Here is a 26,777-nt window from a genome sequence, read left to right on the forward strand (position 1 = left end):
ACACAACAGACGTGGCAGTTAGGGATGAGCGAATCGACTACGGATAAAACATCTGAAGTCAATTCGCATAAAACTTCGCTCTAATGTGCTTCACACAATAACTTCATAAATTAATTTGTAAAAAAACATTTCCCGGACTCGGGTTCGGTTCCAAGTGGTACCTTGGAATACTGGAGGGGTCTTCTCCAATATACAGTCCCATGTAAATAACATCCCTCTCTATCTACAGCCCCCTCCGAAATAGAGTCCCATGTAAATAACATCCCACCATCTCTCCTGCCCTTTCCAATATACGGTCTCATGTAACATCACCCCCTCCCTAGCCGCCTTCAACATACAGTCCCATGTAAATAACATCACCTCCTCAATATTCAGTACCATATAAATAACGTCACTCCCTCCCCCAGACACCTTCAACATACAGTCCCATGTAAATAAAATCACCCCTCTCCAGCCACCTCCAACATGCAGTTCCAAGTAAATAACATTATCCTTCAACATTCAATCCCAGGTAAATAATATCACTCTCTCCCACAGCTGCCTTTAACATGCAGTCCCATATAAATAACATCACCCTACCCCAGCCACTTCAAAATTTCTGTCCCATGTAATTGACATCACTCCACCTCAATGTCCCATGTAAATAACTTCCCTCCCTTCAGCCCTAACATACAGTCCCAGTTAAATAACTACAACTCCCAACATTGCTCTGCCTCTCACACTGAGTAATCTTCACTTACCTCTCCTCATGTAGCAGATCTCACCTTCTCTTCACTGCTGAGCCATCCTCTCCTGCACTGGTCACATGATGGTGACATCATCCCAGGTCCTTTTCAGCTGCTGCATTTAGAACTTATCACATGACCTGTAAAGGTCATCACAGGTCCTTCAGCTGTTGCAGTACATTAGATTCAATTGTATTGCCATCCTAAGGACGGCAATACAGTTATATCTAACAGGCAGGCAGGACATTCGGGGCTTGGAACAAAACATCAGGGGCCCAGGCCCCGAATGTTTTGACCTGGCAAAGCCACTGTCATGGGACTGCCAAAGAGAAACCGAGTACAGCATGGACTATCTCCGTCAGTTCCTTGGCCACTGCTCTATTCAAGGCTTGCCCCACACTGCACTGTAGACAAAAATACAAATTCAAAGGTTTTTATTCCTTAAAAGTAGTAAAACATCATAAAAACTATATACATTTATCACAATAATCATACTGATCTTAGAATAAGGTCATCATGCCATTTATAACGCACAGTGAATGCTGTAAAAACACAACCCAAAAAACCAAGGTGACTTATTTTTTTATTTGAATCCCTTTTTCCAGTTTGCAATGGTAAATTAAGTGGTGCCATTAAAAACACAAAAGAAAAAAAAAAGTATGGCTCTTGGAAAAACAACAAAAATGTGTCAGGTTCTGAAGGGGTTATATGAGAAAAGTTAGGATGTTCAGCAAGATATACAACAGTATGGGGACAGCTTTGTTTCTCACAGTCCTCTCCATGATCACTCAGCCTCCTCTCTGGACTGCACTGATCACATAGATCGGTGTATGGCAGGGAGAGGGAGAAGTATGCAGACGTAAACCTCTCTCGTTGATCCAGCAGAACACACGCGCTCTGCCAGATCATTAAGGAAGCAATCGGAGAGGTCTGGCACTGCTGAACCACCCTGACTGTGGACTATGAAGCACTTTTAACAAGATTTTTTATTGCTAAAAATTGCATCGAATCCCATTTCAGGATAAATTCGATTTGCCTCGAGGCCGAAAGTCCTCGTGCTTCGTGTTATTGAATCTATTTAACCATAAATAGTGTAAAAAACAAAAAAAATCATACTTCCTCCATTTGCTCTCGACGGGCCGCCGTATGACATCACCACTCTTGCCAGCGTGATGACGTAATCTTGTGCTGCGGCCGGCCCGTTGCGAGCAAATGGAGGCGGTAAGTTTGATTTATGTTTTTATGTTAATTTCACACTGTTTTTACACTCAGATGCCGTGATCATGTATGAACGCGGCATCTGAGAGGTACAATGACAGGGGGTGGCGCTGTCGCAGCTCCCTGTCATTGCACCCGCTACTTCAAAATAAATGCGCTTTGTGACGAAGTTATTTGTCACAAAGGAAATTTTTGGGTAAAATTTGGCAAATCAGCTGAATCAAACTTTTCATAAATTCGCTCATCTCTAATAATGATAATAATAAAAAATTTTTTACCTCCACCGTTCCCCCTCCCCTTGGATCCACAATCGCCAATATCCCAAATATCCTACATCTTTGATGTTACGAGGACTTGACTTCTAACAAGCTAAAAATCTTATGTAAACAGCTTGCCCACCTATTCCATGACTTTTCATAAAACTTTTACCATGTCATAGAGACATATCACAGATTTTGATCAGTGGGGGTCAGAGTGCTGAGACCCCCACGATCCCTAGAGTAAGGAGAGAGAAGCGCTCACATATCACACTCTCTCTCCTCTTTTGATACATCCCTTTGACATATCAAACGTTTTTTTGAAAACTCATCTCCAATGAGAGCTTGTTATGGATTTTCAAATCTGCATAATTCTAATTCTGCTTTGGATAGATGGCGGATTTTGCTGCAGATTGTACTCTTGCTATTTCAAAGGGAGAAAATTGTGATCAAATTCATATGAAAGACAAAAAAACTAAAACATAGGTATAGTATTTACTGCAGAATTCTCCATATGAAGATAGCCTTATAGTGACTGTGTGAATGAGAACAGTACAAAGATAAATTAGCTGTTCCTGCATGTTGAAGACAACCACATAAGAACAAATGCATGGAGTGGTTGTGATCCTTCATCAATAGTAACAAGAAACATTTCCAGCACGGCTTAAACTTTAACGCTGGGTTCACACCTAGGCGTTTCTCAAACGCGCATTTTTGTCGCACGTTTTTGTCGCGCGTTTTATGCGTGTTTTTTTTAATAGTGAACGCGCGTTTGACGCACGTTTGGGTGATTGACAGCAGTGTTGTCCAAAGAGTCTATGGCCCAAGCGCGCGTCAAACGCGCCAAAAAAAGCTCCTGTACTTGTTTGAGCGTCGGGCGTTTTACAGCGCGATCGTACGCGCTGTAAAACGCCCAGGTGTGAACCCTTCCCATAGGGAATCATTGGTTCTTGCCTGTTGTGCGTTTTACAGCGCGTAGGAACCCAGGTGTAGGAATGCCAGAGTGGTGTAAGGGTTGCCGATAGTGTCCCTTTAGGTGCGGCTCAGCACTTATCACGGTGCTCCTACCTGAATATCCAGAACCCCAAGCGTGATCATCCGAAGCAGTGATAATAGAGTTAACAGTTGAGGGATTTGCTGAATAAATTGAGTCCAGCCTTGTATTTATGTAGTGGACAGTTTTACTTAAATAAACTTGCATCAGAGGAACAATCTACTTTATCTTGGTTATCAGCCGGTTTGGCATTAATTTCTGGCGGGCAAACACAATAAGCTGTGCTACATCAGTACTCTCTCAGCTCTGCTATGCTGGCTGGATTAAATAGAAACTTTTTTTCTTTTGCTTTCTAGCTGCAACTTGACATTATACAGCTCTGTAATTCCAGCAAACCGTTCTTGTTATTGGGGTGTAAGTGCTGTTTTATACAGCTATTAACAGGATTTATTACAAGGAAATATTTCTACGTCTTATTTGCCCTTGTGCAGTGCAGTTTTATGTTGTAAAGCATTTTTTGGCTTGTATTAGGCAGAAAAAAATGGCTTATATTACCTATTGTGTGGTGAAGTGAGAAAAATACAGCCCTTTTTGGTGTGTATTAGTGTCACAAAAATATATATTATTTGCTGTTCAGCAGAGTAGTTATATGTTCTAAAACTTTTTGTTGCGCGTATAAGTGGAAAAAAATAAGGGCCTATTTGCCGCTCAGCGGTGCAATTATATGTTCTAAAGCCCTTTTTGGCATGTATCAGTGGCAAAAAAAATATACATTATTTGCCGTTCAGCGATGCAGTTATATGCTCTAAAGCCTTTTGTTGTGTGTATAAGTAGAAAAAAAGTAAGGGCCTATTTGCCGTTAAGCGGTGCAGTTATATGTTCTAAAGCCCTTTTTGGCGTGTATTAGTGGCGCAAAAAAAGTATTTGCCGTTGTGTTGTGAAGTGAGAAAATTACAGCCCTTTTTGGTGTGTATTAGTTGCAAAAAAATATATATTTGCCGTTCAGCGGTGCAGCTATATATTCGAAAGCCCTTTTTGGCGTGTATTAGTGGCAAAAAAAATTATATTATTTGCTGTTCAGCGGTGCAGTTATATGTTCTAAAGCCTTTTGTGGTGTGTATAAGTAGAAAAAAATTAAGGGCTTATTTGCTGTTCAGCGGTATAGTTATATGTTCTAAAGCCCTTTTTGGTGTGTATTAAGTGGCAAAAAAATATATATTTTCTGCCATTCAGTGGTGTAGTTATATGTTCTAAATCCTTTTGTGGCATGTATAAGTGGAAAAAAATTAAGGGCCTACAGTATTTGCCGTTCAGCAGTGCAGTTATTTGTTCTCCCTTTTTGCCATGTATTAGTGGCACAAAAAAAAGTATTTGCCGTTGTGCGGTGAAGTGAGAAAATTACAGCCCTTTTTGGCGTGTATTAGTGGCAAAAAATATATATTTGCCATTCAGCGGTGCAGTTATATGTTCTAAAGCCCTTTTTGGCGTGTATTAGTGGCAAAAAATATATATTTGCCATTCAGCGGTGCAGTTATATGTTCTAAAGCCCTTTTTGCCATGTATTAGTGGCACAAAAAAAGAATTTGCCGTTGTGTGGTGAAGTGTGAAAATTACAGCCCTTTTTGGCTTGTATTAGTGGCAAAAAAATATATATTTGCCTTTCAGCGGGGGCAGTTGTATGTTCTAAAGCCCTTTTTGGCGTGTATTAGTGGAGACTTTTTTGGGGTGTTTTAATTTCCTTTTTATTTATTTATTTGATCAAATAGTATGTCAGACAGAGAAGTGCCAGGCCCTGCACAGGAAAGTGGCAGAGGCCTCAATGTTTCTGGCACTGGCACAGGTCGCAGCAGAGTAAGGTGTCGTGGCAGCAGGAGTCACAGCCAGAGGCCTGAGCTCCCAGTGTCATCTAGCGGTCGTGTCTTGACCAGCAACCCAGCAGTTCTTGAATGGTTGACTCGGTCATCCTCCTTGTTCCAAGTGACATCAGACACACCCAGCCAAGAGTCGGTGGGTTCATCAGACACAACCCTTAGTTGGCATGGCCCGCGAGTAGGCCCTGTGCCCTCACCTGTCCTCAACCTGCCTCTGTCCTTTTCTGTTCCCTCAGCCAGAGAAGTATTATACGCTGTGGGCTCAGCTCCATGATACAGCGAGGACGAGCTACCAGAGGACAGTCAGCAGCTACTCTCCAGCCAAGATGTGGAGGAGACATCCGCCGCTTCCTCTGGTAGGCGGGCAGGTAGTGATGAGGAGAGTGGCTGGTGTTGCGAGCGGTGAGGCTCCTGACCCAGAGACCATTGAGGAGGACATCAGTGATGTGCAGACAGTACCCAATGATGATGATGTAGCTGATCGCACATGGGAGCCGGGTGAATTAGGGGCTTCATCATCATCGGGAGAAGAGGGTGGCAGCTTGCCCGTGCTCGGACAGAAGTGTGTCACTTCAATGTCAGCCAGTGACATCTCATGCTTGACACCTGCCGTTTGCTCAGGTCCTTTGAGGAGGCCACGTTATTTGTCAGTCTCCAGGACTATAGAATGAACAATGTAATTTCACTGCTTCATGTCCTGGAACAGATGCTGGTAAATTTGGCTGGTCAGGGGACTGGAGACGGGGCGCCTAGATCTCACAGCCACAAGAGCCCTGTGGGGGCTGAACTGGAGGAGAAGGAGGAGGAGGACAGCACAAGCAATGTGCATCAAAATGGGTGTTTTTTCCACACAGGTGACAGGAGAGGATGAGCAGGAGCAGCCAGAGGAGCTACAGGGCGAAGAGGAAGATGAGGCAGAGGACCTAGACACACCATGGCAGTATGCATTTGAGATAGAGGCAGGGAGGCCCTCCGAGTCACTTGCACAAATGGCCTGATGCATGCTCACTTGCTTGTGTAGTGACAGCCGAATTGTCACCATTCAGCAGAGGGATGACTTCTGGCCCTCCACCTTGTTGGACCCTCGCTACCGGTCCAAAGTGGGGGCCGTTTTTACACCTGCTGTGAGGGAGGACAAACTGAACAACTATAGAGACATCCTATGTAGTCAGTTGGCTGCTGCCTATCTGCGCTATCGTCCATCCTCTAGCAGGTCTGACAGGGGGGCTTCCTGCGCTCCTGTTCCTCTGCCATGGCTGCTGGGGCAGGGTGGGTGGAAGGTAGGAGCAGTTCCAGCTCCATCAGCAGCAACTTGAGTTTAGAGTAGCTGATGAGCAGCTTTCTTCACCCGCCTAGTGAAGAAACTACTCACCAGCAGCAGCTAGACCTGGAGCAGGACCTGAACCAGCAGGTGGTGGCATACTTGAAGAGCACCCTGCCACCCCACATTGAAGATCCACTGGACTACTGGGCAGCCAAACTGGATTTGTGGCCACAACTGGCAGAGTTTGCCCTGGAAAAGCTGTCCTGCCCAGCCAGTAGTGTGGCATCAGAGCGGGTGTTTAGTGCGGCGGGGTCCATAGTTACCCCAAGAAGAACTCGCCTGTCCACCCAAAATGTGGAGAGACTGACCTTTGTCAAGATGAATCGGGCATGGATCAGCCAGGATTTCCACCCACCAATGCCTGATGCATCAGACTAAATCATCCATGGTGCCACAGCAACACTTTGACAAAAGAGACCGATTTCTTCTAGCTACCTGCCTCAGCTACTATTCTGATGCTGCCAACCACCTGATGCCACACATCTAATGCCAAGTGCTCCTTCTTTCACCCACCATCTTCAGCTGGTACTGGTATTGCCACCCACCTCCACACTCTGTCACCCGTACACTCTGTGGTCTCCTGATGCTGCTGCCACCTCCACACTATGTCACCTTGCCACTCTGATCTCCAGATGCTGCTGCCACCTCCACACTATGTCACATTGCCACTCTTTGTTCTCATAATGCTGCTGCCACCTCCACACTATGTCACCTTGCCAATCTGTGGTCTCCTGATGCTGCTGCCACCTCCACACTATGTCACCTAGCCACTCTGTGGTCTCCTGATGCTGCTACTACCTCAACACTATGTCACCTTGCCACTCTGTGGCCTCCTGATGCTGCTGCTGCCACTTCCACACTTTCATTGTGCCATTCTGTGGCCTCATCCTGATGCTGCTGCCACCTCCAGACTCTGTCATTAGGCCACTCTGTCGTCTCCTGATGCTGCTTCTACCTCGCCACTATGTAATAGGGCCACTCTGTGGACTTCTCATGCTGTTCCCACCCTCCCGACTTCATGACTGGGCCCCTATTTTGCCTTTCGGCCTTGCTGACATAATCACTTATTTGACCCTTCTTCTGATCTGTCAGAAAGAAGGAAAAATGAGACGCACAACGGATCCTGTCTATGTAACAGCTGTAAGGCCTGCATGACATGGTCCTTATTTTGCATCAGAATTGGCTTATGATTTGGTAGCAAAAAGCAGGAGTGGGTACAGAAGACATGCAAATATTCCATTCCATGTATAAAATTGGGAATTTGAATGATTTGGGATTTGGTGATTTGAATTTTAAAGATTTTTTTTTTTATAATAAAAAAATTACAAATATTTTTGCTGTAATTTTAAGTCCCCTGAGGGGACTTATACATGTGATCTTCTGATCTCTTGTATTATAGACTGCAATAGAATACTATTTAAGTTTATGGGACTTTTACAGGCTGGCTGCCAGGCCTTCCCCGGGCATGGCTTTATAGGCAGCTCACTATGACAGGCCTGGGAGAATTCACATGGTCCCAGGCTGCCATAGCAACCAATTGGTACCCCTGGAATTTCACTTCAGGTGCGACCAGACGGCATAGGATGCCCTCCACCTCGTCTAACCCCACAAATGCCACAGTCCCTATTGACAGCAGCATCTGAGGGTTTAAATGACTGGGATTGGAGTCATCTCAGATCCCAGTCACTGTTGGTGGGTGTTTGCTGTAATTATACAGCTAGCAATTGCCCGCTCCATATAAGGAGCTAGTAGATAAGCCATGGAAATCACCTATTGTGAATGATGAATCCTGTCTTATCTATATATAGTTGTAATCTGCCTGTGATGATAATGAGATGACTGCTAAAATGTGATCTGCATAGTTCAGAAAGTGATGCCTATTATTAGACTTAGGCCTCATGCACACGACCGTTGTGTGTTTTGCGGATCCGCAAAACATGGATGGCGTCCGTGTGCGTTCCGCAATTTGCGGAATAGCACAGACAGCCATTAATATAACTGCCGGAATGGAGCAACGGATGCAGACAGCACGTGGAGTGCTGTCCACATCTTTTGCGGCCCCATTGAAGCGAATGGGTCGCATCCAAGCCGCAAAAACTGTGGCTCGGATGCAGACCAAAACAATGGTCGTGAGCATGAGGCCCCTTTAACCCCTTCAGGACTGCTTACATACACATATGGCTGAAGTACGTTCTTAAAAACTGGTCCCGCTTGCAGAAACCAAGAGATAATGTCTACAATCAACGATAATGCAGATCGCAAACATTTAACCCTTAAGATGCTGTGGACAATTGTGAACATGGCATCTGAGGCTGCTTTCCCCCGGGAGAGCTGTGCTTTCGAGGAATGTCTCCCCTGCGTGGGGATCCTTGCGGTAGCTTCAGTTTCTTTAAAGGATCAGAGGCTACCACAGCAATAGTTCCTATGGAGCCCTGTAATGTATAATGAAGTTAACTTATTAAAGTGAGCTGCCTGAAAAAAATGCAAAAAATACTTCCCCCCCAATAAATAATGAATAAAATTAATCATTTTATGTACCCCAAAAAAAGGGTTAAGCGCACAATAAATGTACACACAGATCATGGAGAATAATCTTCCTGCATAAATGGAATGACAGCACCATTACCTTAACCTCAGTAGTCGTTTCCTGTGGGGTCACTTACCTTTATGTATATACATTCATCATTATTGCAGTATTTTGCAGCAAAGTTACAATTCTACCTGTTTACAAATAATCATTGTATACCATATCCATTGTAAGAATATTTTGAATCCCTTAAATGCCTTGAAATGGCAGCTCAACCCCCCCCCCCCCCCCCCCCCAATATCTAGGATTTTCAGCTTTTCTGTAAGTTTCATGACTTAACTAGAATCCACGGTGTAAGTAGACAAAGTTCCACTCTTCTTTTTTCCGAGAGATTTGCTGATCACCATGGCATTTCACACTTTTTCTGTACAGGTCAAGAGGTATGGTGTTTGGACCAGCCAATTTAGGAGAAGATGCACTTACAAATTATGTTTCGAAACACCGCTGCAACTCTTGCTGTCGGAAACTCAAACTTTCTGGTATGTATTATACATGCTTAAATATACCTCCAGTCATTTTTTTTGTAATGTTGTTTAAATGTAGAACTTGTGCCTAATTTCCAGTGCAGTGCTGACATTCTGCTTTCAAGATTATAAAAAATATTCTGAGAGGAGTTTAGGAAAGGATTTACTTAAGAGCTGCTCAGAGAAGAGATTAAACAGCATTGACACTTTTACATTAAATGAGGCACATGATGAGACAGTCTTTCATTGCTGCTGAGTCTATTAAGTACAGCTGCTGCGCGCCTACCTCTCTGCCCTTGGCTTGTCAATCATTTCAAAGTAGAGGAATAGGACCGACACTGCCATAACCAGCCATGCAACACAAAATTATATTAAAGTGACCCCTACCGTGTCAGAAGGGTGCACACGGTGTTAACAATTCCGTAATTAAACTCTTTATCCCTATCTTTTATTTTAAGTCTTTGCTTTCCTCCAGAATTTTGCAAAGATCATGTGGATCTTCCATTCAGTCTATCACTGGTAAGGCAGAGTCATGCAGTCCCACCTTTTTATTAGAAATGCTTGTTAACCTTGAGGGCATTTGCTGTATGTTTTCAGAGTGGTAATTGCAGACTGTTTGAAGTGCGTCTGAAAAAAATCTATTTTTTTTTGTTACGCTTCATCTTTTGTATTATTCTTCTCTGAAGTGATGATACCGAGGACCACATTTATAATACCCTGCTCATTTCTTATACATTTGCATAAAACCAGCTCTTCCGTCACTCACGAACAATAAATATGGCCATTCAGCGGAGAATAAATTTAGTCATTAGAATATATTTTTCTCCTGTTATGATGTTGTCATTAACGCATACACTTAGCGCAAAGTAAACGAGTTTTCTGTTTACGGTAATTGTGTACATTCTTAAAGGCAATTCTGTGAAATTCAATAGTTCCAAAAAGTGCATCCTGAATTATATTGCAAAAACATGGGACAAAAGAGATTTATATAATTTCTTCACAGCTTGAATGCCAGCACAAAAACAGGATTAGTATATTAAACATATGTATATAGAAAACTGTCATTCAGCTGTAAGCAAAAAGAGGAGAAAGCTTTCATAAATAATAATGGATGATAATTGGTCTGGGAAGTTGTGTTATTTGTAATGTTTTTTTTTTTTTTTACAAGCAAAATTCAAGGACAAGGGATCTGAGGATAAGACATTTTAAACTGGGTTATCTGCAGCATTGCCATAAAGAGTAAGGCCTCACACACAGATCCATTCATTTCTACAAAGGTGCTATCATTTTTATATCCCTGCCATAGTAAACAGGATATTGTCTCAAAACTTTTGTTTCTCATATCAGTTTAGTTCACCTAAGGCAGTGATGGTGAACCTCTTAGAGACCGAGTGCCCAAACTGCAACCCAAAACCCACTTATTTATCGCAAAGTGCCAACACAGCAATTTAACCTGAACACCAATATCATATATCTTCCATGTACTTTATCATTTAGCTATAATAACCTGCCTACATTCAATGTGCTGCCTGTGCTGTTCATAGCATGTCCTGCACTATTGAATGGCAGGCAAATTCTAAGGCATATTGGTACACCATAGACTTTCTCCAGGGTGCGGGTGCCCACAGAGAGGGCTCTGAGTGCCGCCTCTGGCACCCGTGCCATAGGTTCGCCATCACTGACCTAAGGTATTTTAGGCTTAAAGGCTTTGCGCATCTTTCACATGAAGAAAAAAAAGATTTTTATTTTTGTTATTGCTACTTTTTAAAATTCAAGGTAACCACTCTGATTCAGGGTGCAGTTATAGTACTCCAGACCTGAAAATACTACTATTGTAAATGGTTTGTAATGTAATGCTTTTGTAATGTTCATGTTAGGTCACACTTCATGCTATACACGTTGTATACCAGCAGTTGGTGTATGGTTGGCAGTGTGTGGCAACAGAAATGGGGCTTACCATCCCATTCCTCCCTTCTTGGTAGGAGTGGGTTGGTTTGACTTCCTGCCAAGGGACGGGCAGAGCTAGTTAGGGAGAGTGTGGAATAGAGTGAGGTAGCATGTGATCCAGCTCTTGCTCCTCTGGCGATTGAGGACCACAGAGTTAGCTCATCTGGGATGACCAATACTCCAGAGTGCCTGCAGGGCCCCAGGCTACAGAAGATCTGTTAACTATGGCGTATTTTTGTCAGAGTGATCAAGCTATCAAACTATACAGACTCCGCTGCAAGGTTAGGGGAAACACGTTAAGACACCAACACTGCAGTTCAGGTCAGGTATAGCTAGAAGCCTGCATCATACAGTGGACACTTACAGACACAGGTGTACAGCCGTAGGGAAAGGAATCGGGAGAGAGACATTGTCAGTTAGCACACTTCTGAGTGTCATCTCCTGCCTCATTGCCAGCCATCATACCCCATTATCTGGGAGGAGAAATTGAAAACTGCTGCTGGATGTGCTGCTATTTGTCTTTGCACTCAGTAAGGAAAGATATTCTTTGTTCTATAATCTCTGCCTGGTTCCTTCATGTTACTTATTCCCTGCACCGAACCTCAGGGAGCAACAGCCTAAGGTACGGTAGGACACTGTGACTCAACACTTCATCATGGCCACTACCACTATCATCCTCTTCACCAGCTCCTTGGGGGGTTGCTGCACAATCTTCATTCCCGCATTTATTTTCAGACCCCTTGATGTTCAGTTTCCAACCTGCTTCACGTTTCAGACTTTTGTTATGTGGACCTGTCCCTCCTAGTAATATACCCTGGCTCTGTAGGTCCAGGTTGCTGCTGACTTTCGCCTGCAAACTCTCTTGTGTGTGCTTTCCTCTCTATTAACTGTAGACCCTAGGTGAGTTGTCCTCCTTGAATCCTCTTTCCCTTCTCCACATCTGCTATGTTTATCCTCCTGCTGATATCTGTAACACTAAAGGTCCTTTTACATGGGCCAAGGATTGAGGAAATAATCTGCAATGAGCATTTGTATGAATGCTTGTTCCCGTTAATTTCCTTATGTAAAGGTTCCACTAGTCACTTAACAAACAAGCAATACACTTGTTGTTCTGGGATCACATCAAAATATTTCTTTGTGGGCAGTTCCTTTCCCTGTGTCAGGAGTATCACTACCTCCCAGATGACTTGTCCCAGGTCCTAAATGTATTGGCGACCTGCTATACAACTTTATAGCTGTAATCAGGATGGCAATACAGTTGAATCACTGTGGTGGGACATGCAGCCAATATCTCCATGCCCCGCCATTCTCTCTAACAGGCCACTAGAGCTAAGGCCTATGGGAAGTAGGTGGTGCAACAGTTTTGATAAATCTACCCCAACGGATAAGCAGAGGAGCCCCGGCTGGCGGCTCAACTCATGCCCAAGTTAATCCAGCAATACTGTCCACTTGTCATGATGTCACTCACAAAGTAGATAGCAGAAATGCACTGCTTCCAACGTTTAGGAGGAATAAGACCCTCCTTCCTCAGGGAAAATGTTTATTTAAAGTGCTTCCACTTTATTAATGAGGTTCCTCTGTGCAAACAGCATTCAGAATAGGGTACAAGTTAAAACCCTTACATCATCAATGCTGTGTTTGTGTTCACATTTGAAGAAGCCTGTGTTATCATGCATTCGTTACTTTCCAAGCCTAGTGCACTTGGCTGAGAAAGGGAGTGTGACCCTCTAAATGTCATACATGGCGAGTGCAGTATGCTGACTTGATACTTTGGATGTTGCTCTTGAAAAGAATTGTAAGTGGACCTGCTTTGGTGGAATGTTTGTGCCACTAGAATGGTGTGTCTCACCCAGGAAAAGCCGAGTGAGAAAGGTCCCTTTCAGATGAGCGAGTTCCGTGCATTGGACTCGCAGTGTGTGTCAGTGAGAGCTCCCGTCCTGACCTCCCAGCACTGACCGGGTCGCATAGCATTTTATTGATTTATGATGCTATGTAACTCTTAGAGTTCTGGAATGTATTGTATAACACTGACATTATGCTGTCAGTGTTATCCAGTACACTCTAGAACTGTAATGTTTACATAGCATCATAAATCAATATAATGCTATGTGACCCGGTCAGTGCTGGGAAGTCCGGCTGGGAGCTGCCGCATACTCCGGAGTGTGGAACTCACTTGTCTGAAAGGGGACAAAGAAAAGTCTCAAAGTTGGGTTTTTCCTCTGTTCCCTAGACAACAAGGCTGTTAATGAGGCTTAATTAGCAGCCAGCTGAAGTGCTCATAAGGGCATAAGGGCTCATGCAAAGGCTGCTGGCTGTTTTGTGGTCCGCGGCTGTGTGCATTTCTCATTTTACAGAACAGCTGACCCCTAATAGAACAGTCCCATCCTTGTCCGTACTGTGGACAAGAATAGGACATGTTCTATTTTTTCGGGACCACAGAATGGATATATAGATTTGGACAGCACATGGGTGTCTGCATCTTTTGCGGCCCAATTGAAGTGAATGGGTCCGCATCTGACCCTCAAAACATGCGGATCAAATGCGGACCAAAAATATGTTCGTGTACAGGAGCCCTAAGGCTACTTTCACATTAGCGTTTTTTGCGGGACCTTCATGGATCTGCAAAAACGCTTCCATTACAATAATACAACTGCATGCATCCATCATTAACGGATCCGGTTGTATTATGTCTTCTATAGCCATGATGGATCCGTCATGAACACCATTGAAAGTAAATGGGGGAAGGATCCGTTTTCTATTGTGAAGCGTTTTCTTACTGCTATTAATCTTCCTATGACTGATCTCAATAGCGGAATTGAAAATGCTAATGTGAAAGTAGCCTAAGAGATGAGCAGTGCTGAGCCGCTGTTGTGAAACTACATCTCTCAGCATGCGTAATTCCTCTGCTCTTTTCAGAACTCTGTGATGTGACCACCTGTTTCCTGTGGATGAAGAATAATAAAGCTTTTTGCAATTAGTTTGCTCCCAAATCTATGATGTTAGAGTTGCTTCTTGAGTAGTGATGAGCGAACTTCTGTTTTAAGTTCGGCGTCTAAAGTTCGGCTTCCGGTTAGCGGAGAATCCTGATATGGATTCCGAATACCGTTGAGGTCCGTGGTAGCGGAATCAATAATGGCCGATTATTGTTTCCGCTACCACGGACCACAACGGAATTCGGAATCCATATCGGCATTCTCCGCTAACCGGAAGCCGAACTTTAGACGCCGAACTTAAAACAGAAGTTCGCTCATCACTATTCTTGAGGTGTGCCAACCGTCTAAGCCAGAAAATGGCTATTCCAGAGCGCTAAGTGACCATGAAGCTGTATGTATATATGTGTATATATACAGTGGGATGCGAAAGTTTGGGCAACCTTGTTAATCGTCATGATTTTCCTGTATAAATCGTTGGTTGTTACGATAAAAAATTTCAGTTAAATATATCATATAGGAGACACACACAGTGATATTTGAGAAGTGAAATGAAGTTTATTGGATTTACAGAAAGTGTGCTATATTTGTTTAAACAAAATTAGGCAGGTGCATAAATTTGGGCACTGTTGTCATTTTATTGATTCTAAAACCTTTAGAACTAATTATTGGAACTCAAATTGGCTTGGTAAGCTCATTGACCCCTGACCTACATACACAGGTGAATCCAATTATGAGAAAGAGTATTTAAGGGGGTCAATTGTAAGTTTCCCTCCTCTTTTAATTTTCTCTGAAGAGTAGCAATATAGGGGTCTCAAAACAACTCTCAAATTACCTGAAGACAAAGATTGTTCACCATCATGGTTTAGGGGAAGGATACAGAAAGCTGTCTCAGAGATTTCAGCTGTCTGTTTCCACAGTTAGGAACATATTGAGGAAATGGAAGACCACAGGCTCAGTTCAAGTTAAGGCTCGAAGTGGCAGACCAAGAAAAATCTCGGATAGACAGAAGCGACGAATGGTGAGAACAGTCAGAGTCAATCCACAGACCAGCACCAAAGACCTACAACATCATCTTGCTGCAGATGGAGTCACTGTGCATCGTTCAACCATTTGGCGCACTTTACACAAGGAGATGCTGTATGCGAGAGTGATGCAGAGGAAGCCTTTTCTCCGCCCACAGCACAAAAAGTGCCGCTTGAGGTGGGCTAAAGCCATTTGGACAAGCCAGCTTCATTATGGAATAAGGTGCTGTGGACTGATGAAACTAAAATTGAGTTATTTGGCCATAACAAGGGGCGTTATGCATGGAGGAAAAAGAACACAGCATTCCAAGAAAAACACCTGCTACCTACAGTAAAATATGGTGGTGGTTCCATCATGCTGTGGGGCTGTGTGGCCAGTGCAGGGACTGGGAATCTTGTCAAAGTTGAGGGACGCATGGATTCCACTCAGTATCAGCAGATTCTGGAGACCAATATCCAGGAATCAGTGACAAAGCTGAAGCTGCGCCGGGGCTGGATCTTTCAACAAGACAACGACCCTAAACACTGCTCAAAATCCACTAAGGCATTTATGCAGAGGAACAAGTACAATGTTCTGGAATGGCCATCTCAGTCCCCCGACCTGAATATAATTGAAAATCTGTGGTGTGACTTAAAGAGAGCTGTCCATGCTCGGAAGCCATCAAACCTGAATGAACTAAAGATGTTTTGTAAAGAGGAATGTTCCAAAATACCTTCAACCAGAATCCAGACTCTCATTGGAACCTACAGGAAGCGTTTAGCGGCTGTATTTTCTGCAAAAGGAGGATCTACTAAATATTGATTTCATTTATTTTTTGTGGTGCCCAAATTTATGCACCTGCCTAATTTTGTTTAAACATTTATAGCACACTTTCTGTAAATCCAATAAACTTCATTTCACTTCTCAAATATCACTGTGTGTGTCTCCTATATGATATATTTAACTGACATTTTTTATCGTAACAACCAACCCTTTATACAGGAAAATCATGACGATTAACAAGGTTGCCCAAACTTTCGCATCCCACTGTGTATATGTGTATATATATATAGATATAGTTATTAAAAACATGACCTTAAAAGGTACATTACATTTGAGTTCTACATCTAATACAAATATATTGAGAATCACTGAAAATGGTGCACTACAATAATAAATGCAATTGACAATATATGGCTAAACCCTCATGCTGATATTAAAATGAGACTTTCGCCAATATATTCTTATATCAAGAACATACTGGAGCCCACGCACCCCGTCAAGGTCTATCAAAATGGCATGGGACCTAACGCTAACCTACCTATGACGTATGGACAATTTATGATAGGTGCATAAAGTCCGACACACAGCCAGCAGCTCCCAGTTACCTCCAGCGTGAAATCACATATACAATGGGAGCAGGGAGGAGGCTGTCAGTCCCACCTATAACTGGCTCACAATAAAGGCACATTCAAACCTGGAGTTGCCCCACCTCCAGGCATACGTTTGCAAACAAAATCACTGAATAAAGTGGTCTAAAAGGCAGATCCTGCTCAGCAACCCCCAGCAACTGTGCAGATTTTCTGTTTCTTATAGCACCATCTGCACATTTGTCTTACATGTGGTCCGTTGCGGGCATCCTCCATTGTATGCATTTGCTGGGGATTGCTGTTAGCAATGGATCACATGTGCAGGGTTTGCTCCCTCATTTAGAAATGCGCAACAGTATATGGGGTTTTGAGCATTTTCTGCTTTCAAGACCTGTGTAGGATGTTTTTGTGGTACGTGTGGTCTGCTGCCAGCATCCTCCATTGTATGCATTTTTGCTGGGGATTGCTATTAGCAACAGATTACATGGGCAGGATTTGCTCCCCCGTGTAGAAATGCGCAACAGCATTTGGGGTCTTGAGCATCTTTTGCCTTTTTAGACCACTTTATTCTGTGATTTTGATACAAATATATTGAATAATTTATTTTCAAGTTTGTCTATCAAAATTTGTAATCTTTGTTATCTGAGTTGACGCATGGAAACACAGTTTCATTTAGTTTGTTCCAATGTCTCTTTTTGCATAGCATTACTTTTCATAAGGTGCAACTTGTAAGTCCTGTACATACTGTAATAAGATTTTCTTCATTTTGTTGTATTATATATCCACTATAGGCTCTATGTTTGTATTCTATATATGCCCTATATTTTAGACATGCTCTTTTCTTTTATTATGGGTGAATGTATCTGCTATAACTATTTCCCTGTATGCTCCTATGCCTCTAGAGTTCAAACAAATGTAAAAGGAGCAGAGTTAGTCTGTTCCTGAATGTCCTCTCCAATCCATTGTATGATATGTCATTATTTTCTCTGCTCTCTCAAACATTTGATCTTCTTCACCTACAGATTTGAAAAGAAATGACTACTCACCTGGGAGGATCAATCTAGGGTTTGAAATCGGAGAAGCAGACACAGATGAAGACATTTTGGAACATAATACAAAACTGTAAAACAACATTGCACAGAGTTATAAAAAAAACTTTCCACTGGATGCTGTAGTATGATATTGGTGGACAGACCCCATCATAAATATAAGTATTATTGTTAATTGATCACACATGTTTCCCTTCAGTCACACAACCCATAGCCGTTCATTCATCTGTGAAGGCATCTTATTTTTGCAGATGTATATGAAGTTTGTATTGAACTGCCCAATTGTACAATAAAGTGCCACAGAATCTTTTTTCTATGTTTAATTACCATGCTTCTTAGAATTTCACAAATATATATCCTCTGTAGGATGTGCCATATGCATACTTGTAAATACAAGTATATATCCTTGGCACATCAGGGGGGTATACACAATGAAGTCACAGTATTATGACCACCAGCTAATATCCAGAGTAACCACCATGTGCAGCACAGCAGCAGCTAGATGGGCTGGTAGTGACTCAGTAAGGTCGTGGTAAGTTGGCACAGGTATTTGGAGCCATGCTGATAGCAGTGCCTCCCACAGCTGCTGGAAGGTTTGTGGGGGAGGATCCATAGAGTGAAACACAGTGATCAAGGTGGTCCCATAGATGCTCAATTGGGTTCAAGTCTGGGGAATTAGGGGGCCTGGGTAGTACTTGGAAGTCTTGGTCATGATCCTGTTACATGTTGCATTGTCTTGCCGTAAGATTCCATCCACCCAAGGGAAGACATGTATGGGTGTACATGATCATATCCAAATTAGTTGAGAGTGCCTCCTACAAGGATGAGTGAGCCTGCCCTAGAGAATGCCACAAAAACATTCCCCAGACTATAAGGCTGCCATCACCAGCTTGTGTTCTTCCAGCAATGGTTGCAGAGTGTCTATTTTCTGATGATTCTCGTCTGACACGTTCGATGAAGCAGAAAACGGAACTCATCAGAGAAAGTTCTGCCACCTGAGTTTACTCCTGTATGGTTACATAGTTTGAGGCTCCAATGAAATTAGCAGGCTGAAACATCATATGGGCGTATAGTACCTCTTCAAAGAGTATCGGTGTTGTTGGCTGTTGATCCACAGGGATGAGAGATACCGGTGCACGGCACAGAAGGATACATGCAGTCAGGAATTAGACAGAGTTCGTGTAAATCAGTGAAACAATCCCAAGGTCAGAGCAGGTGACACAGGAACAGTATAATAAACAGGCAAAGTTTAGGAATTAGGCAGTCAAACAGATAATAGCTCTATTACAAGCTCTTGCTAGCTAAGGAGAGACCTAGCAAGATCTCTATAGACCACTTGCTCAGACAAGGACTGAAGGAAACAGCCAGGTATATATAGGAGCAGCTGATTAGCAATTGGACTCACGGAGCAGGAAGTTAACCCTAGCTGTGCTGAAGACAGAAGTACAATAAATACAAGCCCTAATTTACACACAGGAAGCTAGCACCTGTGGAACTGCCATTTTAACAGCTGTATCCCCATTCACTATAATGGAATCTGGAGGGTTTCTGGCATAAATGCCGGATTTCTGCCAGAGAAATACAGTTGAATGCAGCTTTATTTTTCAGGCAGAAAGCTGGGATTTGTGCTGCAAACCCGCTGGATCCCATTATAGAGAATGGGAATCCAGCAGTGCAGAGCTGTGTTCAGCTATGCCAGATATGATCACTCTAGTAATCTACTCCTGTGCCAGAACATACTACTGGATTTACCAAACTCAAGAGGCCTGCCTGTGAATAGGAACCAGATATTCCAGAAAGTTTTTCCAGAACTGGCCAAAGACTATGAAGAGTAAGAGGTGTCTTTCAAAATTAAGCATATGACCAGGGAGAAGAAATTTGCAGAAATAATTTAGGTGGCCCATTAGATAGTATTGGTTCAGGTAATGCCCACATGACCTTAGGTTGCTGTAATGCATCAATACAATCCCAATATCAATCAGGAATGACCACAAATGGACATAATTGGAGAATAAGTGTTTTAAAAGGAGTCATCACCAGAAAATTTACTGATAAATCAGTATTCTGGTGTAAAAGAACATTGAAATCTACAGCAGCCAGGGGCTGGTGTAGATATAAGTATAGGCGCACGGACTGCTGGGTGTTACACCTAATTTATGACAAGGCGTACGCCTCATCATAAATTAAGTGCAATCTCTGGCAACAAGCCTGGTTATCATAAACTGATGTACGCCCAGTGGCGTAATGCCAATATAGGCAGACCACGCCATTGCTATGGGGCCTGTGGCACAGGGAGGCCCTGAGCACATTGAAGGCCCCGACCACTCTGCACAAGACACAGACAGTTTGTTTATTCATTCTTGAGTTTACTTCTCCCTCAGGGCTCGGGCTCCAACATCCCCCACCTTCCCTACCTCCCTCTCTCCCTCCCTTTGATGCGACCACTGTCTCACCTCCATGATCCGGGCTGCGGGCTCTCTCCCTGGCAGTGCATCTGCTCTCTGCTGCATTTCACACTGGCAAATCAACATTTAGCAGCACAAAGATCCTGCTGCTGATTGGCCAGTGTATCGCTGGCAGGCAGCAGGAGCTGGCTCAACTTGGCACACACAGAGGCCCGCACACGGCATGGCAGTTATCCCGGCTCTGCGCTCAGGTGCTGCCCGCCATCTCCATCTGCCTCAACTTTTATCAGCCAGTGAGTGCAGCGCCTTCCCCGGCCAGGACTGAAGGACAGCTCCAGACCGGTCACTATACAGTGAAGAACCCGGCCAGAATAAACACACTGTTGCCTGCAGTGTGCTACGGTAAAAGGACAGCAGTAGTTCATATATGGTTGGATATTTTTGATGGGGGGAGGGCTGCAGCAAGTAGTGGGGTTTTGAAGGGGGGCACCCAGTAGGCTCATAGAGGACTCAGGAGGACAGTGTGTCCTCCTACTCCTCCCCCTTCCCCCCCCCCCGAGAGGCGGGAAGCACACTGTACTTCTGAGTCCTCTATGAGCCTACAGGCCCTCCCCCCAGCACATCAGTCACCTTGCGGGGTGGGAATATGATTGGTGTAGCTATGTGCACACTCTGCATCAGCAGTAAGGAGTTAAAGGGGTTATCCAACCCCTATAATGCTCCCCAAAATGCCCGGGCACCTTACTTCCCTCATTCCCTGGCACCCGCAATGCTCTTGATGCCCGCACAGCCGCCACTGCCTCCCTCCCATCACACAGATAAAAACATATAGTGACATGGGGGAGCAGTCAATAGCAGGCCACGATAGGAACGAGCCTCCCTAGCATCGCGGGTGACGCTAGGGAGGCTCATTTCCGACATGGCCTGCTATTGGCTGCAGCCCCCCACTGGGCTTAAGTATTATCTGTTTGAGGTGCCTGGGCATTTGGGAGGCATAATAGGGGTTAGATAGCCCCTTTAACCCTTAGGATACCGGAGGTTTTTTCGTTTCTGCATTTTCTTTTTTCTTCCCTATCTTCCTTGAGCCATGACTTTTTTATTTTTCCATTCACATAGATGGCCTTCATTCTCTGGGTCATTACGATTACAATGGTACCACATATGTAACATAGTTACATAGTAACATTGTGTATAAGGCCGAAAAAAGACATTTGTCCATCCAGTTCGGCCTGTTATCCTGCAAGATGATCCAGAGGAAGGCAAAAGAAAACTCTGAGGTAGAAGACGATTCTCCCCACTCAAGGGGAAAGAAATTCCTTCCCGACTCCAATCAGGCAATCATATTAACTCCCTGGTAGTGATGGACGAACATCGGCTGGGACGGTTCACGAACGCGATTAAATGTTCGCGAACCGCAAGTTCACGGCGGGCCCCATTCACTTTAATGGCAGGCGAACCTGGAAAACCTTCAGGTCATATTTGCAGCCGCCAAATACTTACTAGAAGTGCACAAATAGTCCCACAACATGGACAGTGACATACTAGAGTGGGATCAATGACAACAATTCCCACAAAAAATATACATTTTACATTTTAAGGGCCATTTTTATTTAAGGGAAATTGTCAAAAATGTGCCCTGCTGGAGCCTAGAAGAATTTTGTTTTAGGCCACGGGAGTACGAGCCCTAAAAATGTAGGCATTCATCTGACATAAAAGAACAAGTGATTATGTGGCTCAAGTTACATTATGCGGTCAATGGATAACAATTTTACTGTAGCCTACTGGAGTATAGGCCCCAAACATTAGGCATTCACCGAACAGAAAAGATCAAGTGATTATGTGGCTGAAGGTATATTACACGGTCATTGGATATCAATTTTACTGCAGGCCAGTGGAGTATAGGCCCCAAACATTAGGCATTCACCAGAAAGAAAAGATCAAGTGATTATGTGGCTGGAGGTATATTAGACTGTCATTAGATAATGATTTTACTGTAGTCCAGTACAAATACATGTCAAATACATATGTTTAAAATAACGAAAAATTCTAAATTGGATTAAAAACATAGCTGAAATCCGCCTTCTTGAATAAACCCCAAATAATAATAGGTGAAATTCGATAACTTGTGGTCGTCACAGGTGTTGAATTCCTCCGAGACCACAGCAATTAGGCATCACCGTACAGAAATGATCAAGTAAATATGTGGCTGCAGGTATATTAGACGATCATTAGATAACAATTTTAGTGCAGGCCAGTGGAGTACAGGGCCCAAACATTAGGCATTCAAAGGCCTTTTATGACGCTCTATTTACATAAGACATTGGCCATTCTTTGTGATGGCGGATATGTGTGGGCTGGCTTGAGGAAATTAAATTAAACTTGGTTGTCACAGGTGTTGAATTCCTTCGAGATCCATGCCTCATTCATTTTTAGAAATGTGTGGTAGACCACACTGTCGTGAGCTAGGCGAGTGCGCTTATCGGTCACGATCCCCCCCTGCTGCGCTGAACGTCCTTTTAGACAGGACACTCAATGAGGGGCAAGCCAAGAGTTCCATGGCAAATTGTGCCAGCTCAGACCACAGGTCAAGCCTGCACACCCAGTAGTCTAGGGGTTCCTTGCTTCCCAGAGTGTCCACATGGGCCTTTAACCCGATGTGGTTGGACATCTGTCGGTCCAGGTGTTCCTTGAGGCTGGCTCCTGAGGGCGGCTGTTGATGGGTTGGCTGAAAGAATGATCTCATATCTGAAGTGACCAACACATCTTCAAACCCCCCTCTTCTTGCAGGCGCGGTAGGATTGGTACCCGCACCTTTTTCACTGTGGGTGGAAATTCCTCTGCTAGCGCCCCCAACAGCAGAATGCAGCATCTCTCGCAGCAAGGCCTGGAAATGCTGCATTCTGACAGCCCTCTGTGATGCTGGTAACATGTCTGCCATTTTGTGTTTGTACCAGGGGTCTAAGTACGTTGCCACCCAGCACTGGTCCTTGCACTTTATGCTTTTTATACGGGGGTCCCCATTTGCACTAAATTGGAAGCGGTGGAGCGCCCTGGCTCCTGCTCATCGTCCCAGGAGAATGTCATCCTCGGTCTCCTCCCCCCAGCCACCATCCTCCTATGACTCCTCTTCAGACTCCTGCTGACTTGTCTCAGATGGAGTAGCCCCCCTGGGAATTCATTCAGCATTGAGACTTGCTCATCTTCCAGCTCCTGCTCCTCGAATGCTTGATTATTGACACGATGCAATGCACGCTCCAAAAAGAAGGCATAAGGTACGATGTCACTGATGCTGCCCTGGCTACGACTGACCAGTTTGGTGATCTCAGTAAAATGGCCGCAGAAGTGTGCTTGCGTAGCGCATGAGAGCCACTGGCACGGTGAAAAGAAACCAAGCTCCCCAGAACCTGTCCTGCCGCAGAGTTTGTACAGGTAGTCGTTAACGGCACGTTGCTACTGGAGCAGCCTATCAAGCATATACAAATCAGACGTCTGACGGGCAGGCGGTGTTGCCACTGAATGTCAGCAAGGTGAGCCGTGGCCATGTAAGATCTCATAAAATGGCCAGAGATTTTCCTGGCCTGCCACCAGACGTCCTGGAACCCGGGGTATTTGGCAACGAATCGCTGCACAACTAAGTTCAGGACGTGTGCCATGCACGGCATGTGTGTCATTTTGCTCTGTTTCAGTGCACTCAGCAGATTGGCACCATTGTTGCACACCACTTTACCAACTGTCAAATTGAGCGGGGTTGGCCACTGATCGGCCTGTGACCGCTGAACTGAAAGCAGTGCAGGACCGGTGTGGCTCTTGGCTTCCATGCACAACAGCCGAAGCACAGCATGGCAACATCTCACCTGGCACGTCGAATAGGTTCTGGAGAGATTGGGGGGTGCAGCGGAAGAGGTGGTAGCAGTGGAATAGGAGGAGTCAGCCGAGGAAGAGACTGAGGATGGAGTAGGAGGAGGAGAAGAAGAGGCAGGCCTGCATGCAATCCGTGGGGGTAACCCCAAATCTACACGGGTGCCATGGGTTGCATGCTTGACATCTGTCAGAAGGTTCACCCAGTGGGCAGTAAAAGTTATGTACCTTCCCTGCCCATGTTTGCTAGACCACGTGTCTGTGGTCAGATGTATCTTGGCACCGACACTGTGTGCCAAAGATACATTCACTTGCCGCTGAACATGGCCATATAGCTCTGGGATGCCCTTCTTGGAGAAATATTTCCTTCCAGGGACCTTCCATTGTGGTGTGCCGATGGCAACACATTTTCTAAAGGCCTCCGAGTCCACCAGTTTATATGGCAGTAGTTGGCGGGCTAGCAGTCCCGACAAGCCAGCGGTCAGCCGTTGGGCAAGAGGGTTATCCGGCGTCATCAACTTTTTACGTTCAAACATTTGGGCCACGGAAGCCTGCCTTTTACAAGATGAACGCGATGACGGCACTGTGGAAGGTGGAGTGGAGGACAAATGGGAGGAGAGAGGAGAAGAAGAGGCAGGACGTCAAGCGCCGGGAGTGTGGCTTTCTGGGTTCTGATGGTGTTGCTCCCACTGGGCTCGGTGATGGGAGGCCAGGTGCCTTCTTAAGGTGGTCATCCCTAGGTGAGTGTTGGGCTTACCGCGACTTATGCGTTGACAGCACAGGCTGAAGATGGCAACACTATTTTCAGCAGCTGACACGTTAAAAAAAGCCCACACTGTGGAGCCATGTGCCAGCGTCCTGGGAGCACCAGATGTGATTGTGCATGGTGGATGGCTCGCTCCAGACATTTGCAGTCTGCTTTTTTCCTCCAGTGCACTGCTAGCTCTGCCTGCTTCTCCTCCTTTTATGTGGTACAGTGTCAAATGCTTTGGAAAATTCCATATATATACGACATCCATTGATTCGCTGCTGTCAAGTCTAGAACTTATCTTCTTATAGAAACTGATTAAATTAGTTTGACATGACTGATCCCTCATGAAGCCATGCTGATATGGCGTTATTAGCTTTTTTTCATTGACGTACTCCAAGATTGCATCTCTTAGAAAACCTTCAAACTGTTTACCCACAACAGATGTTAAACTTACCGGCCTATAGTTTCATAAACATACAGTACAGACCAAATGTTTGGACACACCTTCTCATTCAAAGAGTTTTCTTTATTTTCATGACTATGAAAATTGTAGAATTACACTGAAGGCATCAAAACTATGAATTACCACATGTGGAATTATATACATAACAAAAAAGTGTGAAAGAACTGAAAATATGTCATATTCTAAGTTCTTCAAAGTAGCCACCTTTTGCTTTGATTACTGCTTTGCACACTCTTGGCATTCTCTTGATGAGCTTCAAGAGGTATTCACCTGAAATGGTTTTCACTTCACAGGTGTGCCCTGTCAGGTTTAATAAGTGGGATTTCTTGCCTTATAAATGGGGTTGGGACCAGCAGCTGCGTTGTGGAGAAGTCAGGTGGATACACAGCTGATAGTCCTACTGAATAGACTGTTAGAATTTGTATTATGGCAAGGAAAAAGCAGCCAAAAGTAAAGAAAAACGAGTGGCCATCATTACTTTGAGAAATGAAATCTGTGCTTTGGTCTGATGAGTCCAAATTTTAGATCTTTGGTTCCAACCACCGTGTCTTTGTGCGACGCAGAAAAGGTGAACGGATGGACTCTACATGCCTGGTTCCCACCGTGAAGCATGGAGGAGGAGGTGTGATGGTGTGGGGGTGCTTTGCTGGTGACACTGTTGGGGATTTATTCAAAATTGAAGGCATACTGAACCAGCATGGCTACCACAGCATCTTGCAGCGGCATGCTATTCCATCCGGTTTGCGTTTAGTTGGACCATCATTTATTTTTCAACAGGACAATGACCCCAACAGGACAATGACCCCAACAGGAGAGTGATGGGGTGCTGCGCCAGATGACCTGGCCTCCACAGTCACCGGACCTGAACCCAATCGAGATGGTTTGGGGTGAGCTGGACCGCAGAGTGAAGGCAAAAGGGCCAACAAGTGCCTTCTTAAGGTGGTCATCCCTAGGTGAGTGTTGGGCTTACCGCGACTTATGCGTTGACAGCACAGGCTGAAGATGGCAACACTATTTTCAGCAGCTGACACGTTAAAAAAAGCCCACACTGCGAGGCCATGTGCCAGCGTCCTAGGAGCACCAGATGTGATTGTGCATGGTGGATGGCTCGCTCCAGACATTTGCAGTCTGCTTTTTTCCTCCAGTGCACTGCTAGCTCTGCCTGCTTCTCCTCCTTCTACCCCCTATTTGCTTCTCTCCCTCTGAACTCCCTCCTCTTCCTCTCTTGTGGGCACCCACATGACATCCATCAAGACATCATCATTGTCACCTTCACCACCACTGACATTAGAGATCTCGGAGTAGGTAGCAACAGCGGGGACATCTGTCCTTGGGCTGATCTGGGTAGTGTCGTCAGACTGCTTTGTGGCGGCCGTTGCTACCTCCTGTTCCTGATACGATGCCAAGAATGGCTGCGCATCGGTAAGGTCTGGGAATAGATGGGAAAATAATTCCTCTGACTCGAGTGGAGGGGCTATGGTGGTGGTGTCTTTTGGGGTGCGCACAGCAGAGAGTGAGGAGGGTGCTGATACAGAGGATGAGGAGGGTTTGCAGAAGTT

The 26,777-nt window shown here is 44.5% G+C and overlaps 1 protein-coding gene across 2 annotated transcripts in view; it reads left to right on the forward strand.

The window, feature by feature from the left end:
- The window catches only part of TRPM6 (transient receptor potential cation channel subfamily M member 6), a 220,812-nt gene extending 202,776 nt beyond the window's left edge, over positions 1 to 18,036 (forward strand). For both annotated transcript variants that reach the window (XM_044287801.1, XM_044287808.1), the window contains 2 exons: positions 9,349 to 9,455; positions 17,715 to 18,036. In XM_044287801.1, the coding sequence (XP_044143736.1) occupies positions 9,349 to 9,455; positions 17,715 to 17,818 (211 nt within the window). In that variant the 3' untranslated portion in view covers positions 17,819 to 18,036. The remainder of the gene's footprint in view (positions 1 to 9,348; positions 9,456 to 17,714) is intronic.
- The last annotated feature ends 8,741 nt before the right edge of the window (positions 18,037 to 26,777 follow it).

This window comes from Bufo gargarizans, chromosome 1 (assembly GCF_014858855.1).
Source record: "Bufo gargarizans isolate SCDJY-AF-19 chromosome 1, ASM1485885v1, whole genome shotgun sequence".
Taxonomy (NCBI): Eukaryota; Metazoa; Chordata; class Amphibia; order Anura; family Bufonidae; genus Bufo; species Bufo gargarizans.